This window comes from Somniosus microcephalus, chromosome 1, assembly GCF_052327205.1.
Source record: "Somniosus microcephalus isolate GS21.2 chromosome 1, FLI_Smic_1.0, whole genome shotgun sequence".
Lineage (NCBI taxonomy): Eukaryota > Metazoa > Chordata > Chondrichthyes > Squaliformes > Somniosidae > Somniosus > Somniosus microcephalus.
The window spans coordinates 437185201-437197593 of NC_140987.1; the positions used below are offsets into that span (position 1 = coordinate 437185201).

General features: G+C 43.6%; 1 protein-coding gene across 1 annotated transcript in view; it reads left to right on the top strand.

The window, feature by feature from the left end:
* The first annotated feature begins 312 nt into the window (after positions 1-312).
* The window catches only part of tmem255a (transmembrane protein 255A), a 97275-nt gene continuing 85194 nt past the window's right edge, over positions 313-12393 (top strand). Inside the window, exons 1-3 of the mRNA XM_086000999.1 lie at positions 313-774; positions 1055-1197; positions 5408-5470. Of these exons, the coding sequence (XP_085857125.1) occupies positions 720-774; positions 1055-1197; positions 5408-5470 (261 nt within the window). The 5' untranslated portion in view covers positions 313-719. The remainder of the gene's footprint in view (positions 775-1054; positions 1198-5407; positions 5471-12393) is intronic.

The window sequence follows — 12393 nt, forward strand, 5'->3', positions numbered from 1 at the left end:
TTATTCCCAAAAACAACTGTTCTTGTAAACTGGCTCACCATAAAGTGTTGTGATTCCGATTTAACATTTTGACTTGTCCCACACTCAATAAATCAGTCGGTCGCTGGTTGGTGTCCTATGTGTTGCAATGTGCTGAAACTAACAGGGAAAGGGATTATTGCAACATAAGCGTCGGGTCAATTTTTTGATTTTATAATCAAGCAGCCAATTAAAGAGATACATTGCAAACATGAAATCTCATTTAAAGGCAGTAATTATAGTCATGGTGGGAGGGGGGCAGAATAGTGCAGTTTATTCCCTTACACCTGCAAGTGAAAGGACCCAGAGAAGAGGGGAGAGGGGGTGGAAAGCAGCAGGGAGATGTTGTCACTTTCAATTAACACCCCCCTTTTTTTTGCCTCTCGTCGCCAGACTTGTGCCGGTTTGACGGTGAACTCTCTGTGACAGTCCCAGGAGCTCAGCCGCAGAAAGCTTAAGGACTCGTTCAATGCTAGGGGACCCTGACGCATGCGCGCAGGCCAGCACAGCAGTGCGGGCAGAGAGCAAAAGAGCAAAGTTGGGGGGGGGTGAGAATAGAACCGTGCACTGGGCAATCTCCAGCCTCCCCAGAAAAAAAGAAACACATCTGGGGGGTGGGCGAAGCAACATGCATGCTCGCCCTGCACTGCTGGCGGCCTAAGGCACCGGGGCGGGCGAGGCACAGTGTGAGCGATTGAGCAATGCAGCGTCCACTGACTCAGCAACCCAGTGGACTAACCCTGCACGATTCCGCAGGTAAGTGCAGACTTGCTGCAAGGTGAAACCAAGGGATTTGTTATTAATGCACCGTGTCCCACTATAATGCACCGAGTGTTTGTGTGTCTGCTGTGACACGCAGTAAATCAATGCCACGGCTGGCCTCTGCTTTAAAAGGCGAGCTTGGAGTGTTCCTGAATGGGGATGTTGTTGAGATACCGCGCAAACATGGGAGTCGAGACCAGAGTTGGTGAAACACAACTGCTTTAATCTACATCATGGCAAAGAGAGAATGTAACGGCGTGCTGTGTCTTTACAGGGCTGTTCAATAAAAGGAAGAAAGCTTCTCTCTTGGTGAGCGGTGCCCTTCTTATCGCCTCGCTGTTAATTCTGACTGTGGGCTTGGCGGCGACCACACGGACCCTGAATGTTTCAGTGGGAGGCTATTACCCCGGAGTCATTGTAAGTACTGTGTGATCAGAGTGAGCTTTTACGATGCAACTGCAAGCGATCGTGCCTTTATTTTTAGGGAGGATGTATTGGGATTATTAACAACACTCGCCGTTCGTTGCTTTGATCTTCGTGCTTTTTATTTTCCTTTTCACAATAATGTACTGTTTGCCTTCTCAAGGACAACTGGGGATGGGCAATAAATGACGCCCACATCCCATGAACGATTAAAAAAAAAAGTCTTGCGACAGGGACAAGTATAATAAACCCGCTGATCTTTTCTTAAGAATGAATAAAACTTTGCCAGTCTTTGCAGGGCCTGCTTGTTTCAGGTACTTAAATCCAGGGAAATTTACTATTTGCCTTTAGTGATCCAGCTCTGGCACTCGTGCTTTCAGTTAGGAAGAGAAGTTAGCGATTTAAATAATCCTTGAATTGTACTTTAAATATTGATTTTATAAATCAATTATAAATCCACTAGGGAATTCAGGAGAAACTTATTTAGCCAGCGAGTGGTTAGAATGTGGGATTTGCTACCACAGGGAGTGATTAAGGCGAATAGTATAGATGCAATTAAGGGGAAGCTAGCTGGACAAGTACACGAGGGAGAAAGGGATAGAAGGATATGTTGATAGGGTGAGATGAAATAGGCTTGTGTGGAGCATGAACACCGACCTGGACCTGTTGGGCTGAATGGCCTGTTTCTGTCTTGTATGCTGCTACACCGGAACACCAGCGCCGTTCAGCTACAGTGGAAAGGGACAGTTTTGTGGTGGAGGTTGGGTAAACGGCATGCCTCTTCCAGTCATCATTAATGATTAAGTTTATGAAGGAGATGCAGCGTGTGAGCGTTGGGAGGGAAGGTGAATTGTTGGTCGATGCAAAAGATTGGAGATGTGACAGCAGGCACTGGGAGACGAGGCTCTTTTTTTGATGTAGGTAATCAGCACCCTAGTTTGAGGCTTGATATGTTGCTGTGCTGAGACTAGATAAGGAGCAGGCACAATGTGGAGTAGACAAGTTGAGGGCAGGCCCAGGAGAGAAATCTGTAGACCATGTGACTGAGTGCAGAGACATGGGGTGTCAGTACTGTATAAGGTACATGTGGTGGAGTGGGGGGGGGTGCTGATCTGATGGAAGCATGGATGGGGAGACTCTTCACTAGGCTGGTTTTGTGCTCCCGTCAGGAAGCGGTGTTTGTTGGGAGTAAGATCAAGGGCACACTGCCCATGATTTTCCGTGGTCGATTTTAAATGGATGGAAAATCAGGGACTCTGCCTGCGATTTCCCGTGACACACTCGCCGGGAGCGTCCAGTGGTGAGCTGGATGAGGACTGAGTGTGCAGCGTTCGGAGATTGCGAAGCATTAAGTGGGGGGGGGAAAAGGGTTCGGGGCAAGGCTGTCTCTGCAGAGGCTGATGGGGATATCTGCTGACACCCTTGACTCGCTGTTGCCCAAGTTTAGCAGCACTGTTGTGAGGGCTGGATTTACTGACTATGTCTGGCGACATCTGATGACCTGCCTGGTGGCAGAAGCTACAACTTTTGCTGTTTGTGTGATATATGATCTAAGCCTGGAAACGCTGTCCATTCACTTCCATGATGTAGTTATGCCTTTGTGTGTTGTTTAATGTTAAACAGTGAAGAGCAATGGTACAGAACACTGGCACAGATTTTATCCTTTTTAAAAAAAAATATTGCAGCCAAATCCTTTGAAGAGAATGAGAATCTGAAAACGGTAAAAAAACACCAGATCAGAAAAAGTTATACATTATCTGACGGTGAACATTTAATCAGAATGTAATGAGTTGATGTAACTCATGTTGAAATGCATCATGCCACTTTGTGCATTACATTATTGCAACATAAGAAATTGTTTGTTAAGCACTTTCACGCTGCAGTGGCTCTTTTTTACTTCTAGGTGGCCCAGTGGTGCAATGTATTAGTGTCTGTGTCAACACACAGTGACTTTCTGAATTTATTCAAGTCATTGGGGAGACTGAGTGGGGACTGTGTTTCCCACTTGCATTGGAGGCAGTTCAGAGACGATTCACTCGGTTGATTCCTGAGATGACGGGGTTTGACTTATGAAGAAAGGTTGAGTAGGTTGGGCCTATACTCATTGGAATTTAGAAGAATGAGAGGTGATCTTATTGAAACATATAAGATACTGAGGGGGCTCGACAAGGTAGATGCAGAAAGGATGTTTGCTCTCGTAGGGAAATCTAGAACTCGGGGCACAGTCTCAGAATAAAGGGTCGCCCTTTTTGAACTGAGATGAAGAGGAATTTCTTCTCTCAGAGGGTCGTAAATCTGTGGAATTCTGTGCCCCAGAGAACCGTGGAGGCTGGGTCATTAAATACATTTAAGGTGGAGATAGACAGATTTTTGCAAGATAAGGGAGTGAAGGGTTATGGGGAGTAGGCAGGGAAGTGGCTTTGAGCCCAAGATCAGCCATGATCTTATTGAATGGTGGAGCAGGCTCGAGGGGCCAAGTGGCCTATTCCTGCTCCTATTTCTTATGTTCTTATGTTCCCGCAGAGAGAAAGAGAAAACAGGTGGGAATGATGTGTGAGGTGGAGGAACTTTTTTAAAAAAAAAAGAAAAAACATAATGGCCCAGAAATTCGGGTCGGGAGCTTCCCGCGGGTGCAAGCCCCCGACCTGCACTTACCTAGCGCGCCGGCCGTTTATCTGTGGGCCCGCATGGGATTCCGATCCTGGACCTCCTCCAACTGCCGGCGCGCAGTGCTTGCGTATCCCAGGGGCGCAGTTAGTTCGATGCGTCCCCTGGGATCACGTGGGCCATGGAGAGCCAATGGTAGCAGGGAATGCTTCATTCATAAGTTAGACCTGTCAAACCTATAGATACTATAAGCCCCAAAACATCACTAAATCTTCAAATACATTTTTTTAAATCACATTTTTAAAATAACTATAAATTACATGAAATAAATATTTTAAACAATAATTTAAATTTTTGAAAAAATTAATTTTTAATAATTTAAATTTTTGAAAAAATTAATTACATTTTCTAACGGGGCTAAAAATGGGGCTCGAGGAACAGCACCTCATCTTCCGATTAGGCACTTTACAGCCTCCCAGACTCAATATCGAGTTCAACAATTTCAGATCATAACCTCAGCCCCTATTACATTTTTACTTATATTTTTTATCCACACCTTTGTTTTGGTTTCCCCCCCCCTTCCCTTTTTTTTCTCTCTCCCACATGGCAGCTGTCTCCCATTCTGCCAGCGCATTACACACCTAATCTAGAGCTGTCTCTTGTCTCCACTAGACCTATCACCATCTCGTCTCATTTTGAATACCTCTTAATGTCTCTTCTCTTTTGTTCTCTCCCAGCCTGGCCTCTTAATCTATTTCATTCCCTGTGCTTCTTTAGTCTTGATAAAGGGTTTTGACCTGAAACATTGACTCTAATTTCTCTCCACGGATGTTGCCTGGCCTGCTGAGTTTTTCCAGCATTTTCTGTTGTTATTTCTAAAAATAAACTTACCTTTCTTTAAAGTATTTAAAAATAATAAACCTGTAGAAAAAATGTTTTAATTTTAATTAATTCACCACTTACACTTTTAAAAAGCAGAAGAAGGTAACTGCTGGAGACTTACCCTCCCAGAGAAACCTGCAAAAAAATGTAAGTTCGATGCGCACGCGCTGCCTCTCCGGCGCATGCGTTCCACCTGTCAACCCCTTCTTTCAGGGGAACGGAAGTGCCGGTTTCCCGCGCATGCACAGTGCATGCCCAAAACCAGCACTTTCATTGGGCCTACGCGTGAGTACCCCGTGCGTACTCACGCGTTGGGATCCGAATTTCTGGGCCAATGTAAAAAGATAAGAAATCATACGAGTGGGCTGTCCCTTTTTTGTTACTTTGGCACCATAATAGATCAGAAATGTAATTAATTCAGGGAAACACTTTTGTACAAGTTTTCAGCTTTCTAAAATGTTCCATGTAGCTTTTTAAAAAAAAAGTTGTACTTGATGCATGTCACACCGTGCCAGATTTTTAACCATTTGTATTCTTATTGTCTTTAATATTCTGAAAGTAATTAACTTAAACAAAAGTTATTCAACATTCAGCAACATCTGAAAATGCAGGCAATGTGTTTGTCAACAAAGCATGGTGTGACTGCATTTTTCAACCTGCAGTTTTTGGTTGTTTTTTGTAAAGTATAATTTTCATTGGTTTTGGGTCATTTCAGCTTGGCTTTGGATCATTTCTGGGACTGATTGGGGCAAACCTGCTTGAAAATAAAAGACAGATGGTAAGTAAAAGATTTTCTAGTGGAATACTGCTGCATACTCATGAGCTGCAGCATATGTATCTGTCGGAGGGCCCTGTAAAATATAGAAATGTCAATACGAGAGTGGCTGTTTATTCGGAGCAATGCTTTCTCACTAGATCCTTTAATGCAAAACTACATTAGCTGCTAGTCAATGTGTTATTGGACATGATCAGTGCAAAAGAGTCAGAAGTGAAATGAGGTGACTACCTTTAGTTTAATGGATTGAGGGTGAAGCACTTGCCAGGACAGACTCGAGGGGTTTGGTTAGGCAGTGATAAGTGACAGACAGCACATTATCTCCAACATGTTTAATTTGTTGTGTATTGCTTCAGAAGAGATAAGCTGTGAAGTAGATCTTCTGCTTTTAAGCTACTCAAACAGTGAGAAGCATGCAGTAATTTTTGTTTATTTCCCATCCGTATTCGTTTATCTTAAGAACTTAAGAAGTAAGAGCAGGAGTCGGCCATACGGCCCCTCGAGCCTACTCCACCATTCTGTAAGATCACGGCTGATCATCGATCTCAACTCCACTTTCCCGCCCGATCTCCAAATCCCTTGATTTCACTAGAGTCCAAAAATCTATCTCTCTCAGCCTTGAATATACTCAAAAACTCAGCATTCACAGCCCTCTGGGGCAGAGAATTCCAAAGATTCACAACCCCCTGAGTGAAGAAATTCCTCCTCATCTCAGTCTTAAATGTCCGACCCCTTATCCTGAGACTGTGTCCCCTAGTTCTAGACTCTCCACCCAGGGGAAACAACCTCTCAGCATCTACCCTGTCAATCCCCCTCAGAATCTTGTATCTTTCAATGAGATCGCCTCTCATTCTTCTAAACTCCAGAGAGTATAGGCCCATTCTACACAATCTCTCCTCATAGGACAGCCCTCTCATCCCAGGAATCAATCTAGTGAACATTCATTGCACCGCCTCCAAGGCAAGTATATCCTTCCTTAGATAAGGAGACCAAAACTGTGCACAGTACTCCAGGTGTGGCCCTCTTTTACTTGTAGTTTTATGTGAGCTAAGTGCCTTTTCTTCGACTCAAATACTTGGCCACCCACCTACCCTCTGCCCTCTGCCTTGCTGCTCTTTTACAAGCAGCTAGAAGGTTTGTCTGCACAGGCCAAGGTGACTTTTCCTTCTTTCCTTCCTGAAGAGAAATGTGTTCCCTTTCCATATGGGACAGCTTGACAGCACAACAAAGATGGTAAACTTGGGCATGAACCCACTTCCACTCTGTGACACTAGAAATTAGGGTTATTTAACCCTTTGCAAGCATTGGCAAAAAAAATTAACCTACAAAATAACCAGAGGCATTGCACTTCAATTTATTCATATGTCTTGCCATTTCTGTTATTGTTGTAATGTGTGAACACAAGGAATAGGGGACAAAGCACCAATTGGCAGATTAGAACCCCTATTTAATAGGCATTGGTATTCACAGACTGTAGTTTTTAGTAGAAACATAGAAGATAGGAGCAGGAGTAGGCCATTCGGCCCCTCGAGCCTGCTCCGCCATTCAATGCGATCATGGATGATCATCCAAATTCAGTACCCAGTCCCTGCTTTCTCCCCATATCCCTTGATCTCTTTAGCCTTAAGAAATATATCCAACTCCTTCTTGAATATATTTAATGAATTGGCCTCAACTGCCTTCTGTGGTAGAGAATTCCACAGGTTCACCACTCTCTGGGTGAAGAAATTCCTCCTCATTTCTGTCCTAACTGGCTTACCCCTTATCCTTAGACTGTGACCCCTGGTTCTGGACTCCCTGGCCATCGGGAACATCCTTCCTGCACCTAGTCTGTCCAGTCCTGTCAGAATTTTATAAGTTTCAATGAGATCCCCTCTCATTCTTCTAAACTCCAGCGAGTATAAGCCCAATCGACCCAATCTCTCCTCATACGTCATTCCTGCCATCCCAGGTATCAGCCTGGTGAATCTTCGTTGAACTCCTTCCATGGCAAGAACATCCTTCCTCAGATAAGGCGACCAAAACTGCACACAATACTCAAGATGTGGTCTCGCCAAGGCCCTGTACAACTGCAGCAAGACATAGAAAATTGACTTTAATTGAGTATGGAGCTGGTTTGAATTTTACATAGATTCCCAAAACACATCAGCAACTGCCATTAAAACACTGATCAAAAATAGTGACCAGATAGTCAAATCGCTGGATTTAAAAATAAATAAAGTTCTTCTAAGTTAGTAGCTCACTTAATAGTGTCAAACAGCTCAGGGTAGCACTCTCACCTCTGAGTCAGAGAGTCATGAGCTCAAGCCCCACTCCGTGGATTTGAACACATAATCCAGGCTGACACTTCAGTGCAGCTTGAGGGGGTGGTGAACTGTCGGAGGTGCCATCTTTTAAATGAGATGTTAAACTGAGGCCCTGTCTGCCCTCTCAGGTGGACATAAAAGATCCCATGGCACTTTTCGAAGAAGAGCATTGGAGTTCTCCCCGGTGTCCTGGCCAACGTATATCCCTCAACCAACACCACCAAAATTAGATTATCTGGTTATTTATCTCGTTGTTTGAGGGACTTAGCTGAGCGCAAATTGGCTGCTATGTTTCCCTACATTACTTCAAAAATAAGTCTGTCCTTCCTTCCTTCTCACAACTTATCCATTTTGACATTGTTTTAGAATAGAAAATAGAGGCAGACTTGAGTTCAAAGGCTAAGTCATGTTACACATAGGAGATGTCTCTTGTTTTTATTTCCACGTGTGGAGCTGCCCGTATAGCTAACGAGCAACGAAGCCATGAAGAAGTTCTAACCAGACTGGTAGATTTCGATTAATATCATGAACATGGAAGGCCACATAGTATTCTATTTAGCATTTTATATTGAGTGTTTCTAAGTATAGATTTTTTTTTTGATGCTACAATTCCCTTTGTAGCTAGAAAGATGTGTTAAAACCATAAATGTGATTGTGACCCTTTGAAATGGAGATATGGGCTTCATTTCCACAGATTTCACCATTAAAGTGAAGATTCTTTGTTTCCACAATAAAACGAGTGAAATAGATGTTTTCAAAACTCGGCACCATATGAATGATGGAGCAGTACTGGTTAAAGGGTAGCTACCTACCATTAATAGTGCCTTTAGAATTTTTACCTGTTCATTAAGAAATTCCATTTTTCGTAAGCAGGGGTTAGGCGTTACTTTACAAATTTTCTTTGGCACTAATGATGATATAATGGAGAATCTATAGGGTAGCTCTACAAAAGGTGAATTTGTATATGAGGATGTTATGGGCAACATGTAATGGTAAATGCCTATCTATAATGGAATATGGAGGATCCTACAGATAAGTGGTGGTGTAGCAGGAAATGTGTGGATATGGTCTCATCATTGATGGTATAGTAGGAACCCTGTGGGTAAGTATCTATCAGTAATGGTCCAAGAAGAGCTCTATTGTTTCCCTTTGGCTCAGGAGGTAACATTCTCAGCTCGGGATCAGAAAGATGAGAGTTCGAGTCCCCACTTCGGTACAAATTTCGGCCAACACTCCAGATTCTGCATTGTCATAGGAGCGGTCCTTTGGAAGAGGTGTTAGCTGAGCCCTCATCTTCCTTTTCAGGTAGATATTCAGGATCCTCTGGCACTGTTCGGAGGAGAGCAGGGAGTTCTTTGCGCCCTGGCCAACAGCCCCTCCTTTGACCAAAAATTGCCATTTGGCTCAATTTGCTAATCATGGCTGCTGCTTGTGGAAAAGCCGTGAAGCGCTGGGCACTCGTAAAATAAAATAAAAAATTGGCTTGGACACCTTGGGCATAATTTTAACCTCACTCGCCGGACAGGAAACCCACGGGATCGGGTGATGGAGCGTAAAATCAGACGGGGTATAAAACCAGCCTTGCACCCAATCCCGTCAGTTTCTCGATGGGCTGGGTTAGGTTAAAATTGTCCCCCCATCAGTCTTAAAGATGGGGCTGAAATTAGTGAAGCTTTAACTGACATTTTTGCAAGTTCATTAAATTTGGAAGAAATTCCTCAGAATTGGAAAGTTACAGATGTACCTCCATTTAAAAATATAAAGAAGCTTCCATGGAAAATACAGTAAAGATTTTAACACGTGTTTTAGAAAAAAAGTAAGTCTTTGACATCATTTTGAAATCAAGTAGGTAAACACTTGGCAAAAAGATAACTTGTTAAAGGATGATCTGCATTGATTCCTGAAAGGGAGGCCATAGCTAACTAATTTTGTGGAGTTCTTCAAACGGTATTACTGATCCTAAAGATAGGGAAGATGCAGTTAATATTATATTTGATTTTCCAAAAGCTTTTGATAAGGTTCCACATCAGCAGCTAATGGCTAAAGCAAAGAGTCACAGACTAGGATGCAAAATATGGCACTGGATAGAACAAGAAATGGAGGGTAGCCGTCAGTGGGAGCACCTCAAGTTGGAAAGAGGTTACAAGTAGGATTCCCCCCGTGATCGGTCTTGTGACCCTTGGTATTTTGATATGTATGAACGACTTAGATGAGTGTATGATCAGATGTCTCCAAATTTGCAATTGATACCAAAGTTATGAAGCGTATTAAGTAATGAGGAATACTGCAGCCACTGCAAGCTAAAAGGATTTAGATCTTTTGGGTAACTGGGCCAATAGGAGGTTGGTGCAACTCAGTGTGGTCACGTGTCAGATAATTAGTATTGGAGCAAGGAAGCAAAAAAAGATGTATTAAGTGGTGTGTGCTGATTAAGAAAGAGACCTATGGAATGAAATTGCTTCTGCTGAAAATAGAATAGCATTGAAGACAAAATTGATTTTCTTTTCACTGAAATTATTAATAGGAGACATTTCACCTGCCACAGAGTTTCCAGTGGATGTATTCATAAAACTGTCGGTATTGTGTGTGGCTGTGTTTTTTTTAATGGTAAATAAGGCACTGGGTTGCATTAACAGGAATAGAGTACAAATCTAAAGAGGCTGTTGTTGTACTATTTATAATCATGTATAAAGTTTTGGAAACCTAATCTCAGGAAGGATATGAAGCCATTTAATTAGGACACTCCTGGGAAAACCAAGTCACCCCAATTATGTTGCTTAATGAAGTCACAATGACTGATCTGTTTGTAATCTTCCTCGGCCCAGGCATTTCATTCACCTGAGACTAAGTCCTATTTGCGCACTGGTAGAACTGTTCAGGCAGCCCCCATTTCAGTCCACTGCAAGACACTGCTTTGTTTAGGTGCTGATAAAATGCAGTTGACTGAAATACTGGTTGCCGGGCAGATCATCCGGTCAGGGAGATACGCAAACAGAAGCGTCAGTTGTGGGAGACGCCGGGCTTTCTCTGCTGTGCTGTCCCCAGATGTGAGACTTGGCTGATCTACTGGCACCCGGGATAGCCGAGTCTCACTGAAATGCAGGGAGACTGTAAACAGAACGGTGAGCTGAGACTCCGAGCCGACCTATCGGCGTGCTGGCCGACCCCATTGACATGAATCTTGTCATTCATGTGGAAATGACTTATGAAATAATACTGGGCGGCCTGCTGGTGGCGCTGTCCAGGGAGAGTATAAATACTCGGGCATGGGCCCAGCTTGCTCAGGACTTTCTTTAACAGGAACTAGTGAAGGACACAACTAGATCGCCATGTTGAAAAACAGTTGATTAAAGCCTTAATACTCAGACCAAGTGCCTCGTAGTTTTCTTCTCCCCACTTGGTCAGCTTGAACACAGCTGAGTCTTGGAGCTGACTGAAATGTTGGCTGATTGAACCGCAGTCATCCTTCCTAGCGGGATGGATTGGTCTTGGCCATCTCAATCAGTCCACTGGAAATCATTGAGCAAAATTTATCCATTTAGGACAGAGATGAGGAGGAATTTCTTCACCCAGAGAGTGGTGAACCTGTGGAATTCTCTACCACAGAAGGCAGTAGAGGCCAATTCATTAAATATATTCAAGAAGGAGTTGGATATATTTCTTGAGGCTGAAGGGATCAAGGGATACGGGGAGAAAGCAGGGACAGGGTACTGAATTTGGATGATCAGCCATGATCTCATTAAATGGTGGAGCGGGCTCGTGGGGCCGAATGGCCTACTCCTGCTCCTATCTTCTATGTTTCTATGTAATATCAGTTCCCTGCTGCTCTGTCCATGTACAGCCTGTTTAATTGCACGCTAATTAAGTGGCTTCTACTGTGTCGGGAATTTACATTGGGCTGGAATTTGCTGTGAAAGTAACGGAGAGGCTAACCGCGTTCACCGTTATTAATGTGCGAATCAGACAGCAACTTCTGGCGCATGCCCAGTTAAACGCGGAAATCCAGATGTTGCTGTCGGAGCTGCCCTGCTCCTCCAGAAGCTTGGTGAAAACGGTATCTCCCCGTCTGACTCCCCATTCAAATACATTGAACGGTGTGAAGTTCCTGTACTGAAGTCATAGATACGAACTAAACTCACCAGAAAAAGTTAGAGCATGTACATTCCAGTACAAGTACCCTTTTAACGGTGTGATAAGTCTTAATTACTGCCAAACAACCTCTCTGGCACTGAAAAGTAACTTTTACAAGTGTGAAGTCTCATTCCTTCAGCTATTAACTATTGTTGGAGATTTAAAAATAATTTTCCTTTTTTTTACTTTTTCTTTCTGTCTCTTAATCCAATCTTTCTTTCCCTCTCTTTATTTCGCTTTCTGTACCTAATTTGACATTGAATTCAACATTCTAACTTGCACTTCCTGGTTCAGACTCTGCGCTGCTCATTAACGATTCTTCAATCTGGTTAACAAGATACACAGTTGCTTGCCCTGTTCACACCGGCCCCAGGTGCCCTGTTCACACCGGCCCCAGGTGCCCTGTTCACACCGGCCCCAGGTGCCCTGTTCACACCGGCCGCAGTTGCCCTGTTCACACCGGTCCCAGGTGCCCTGTAGAGGGTGCTG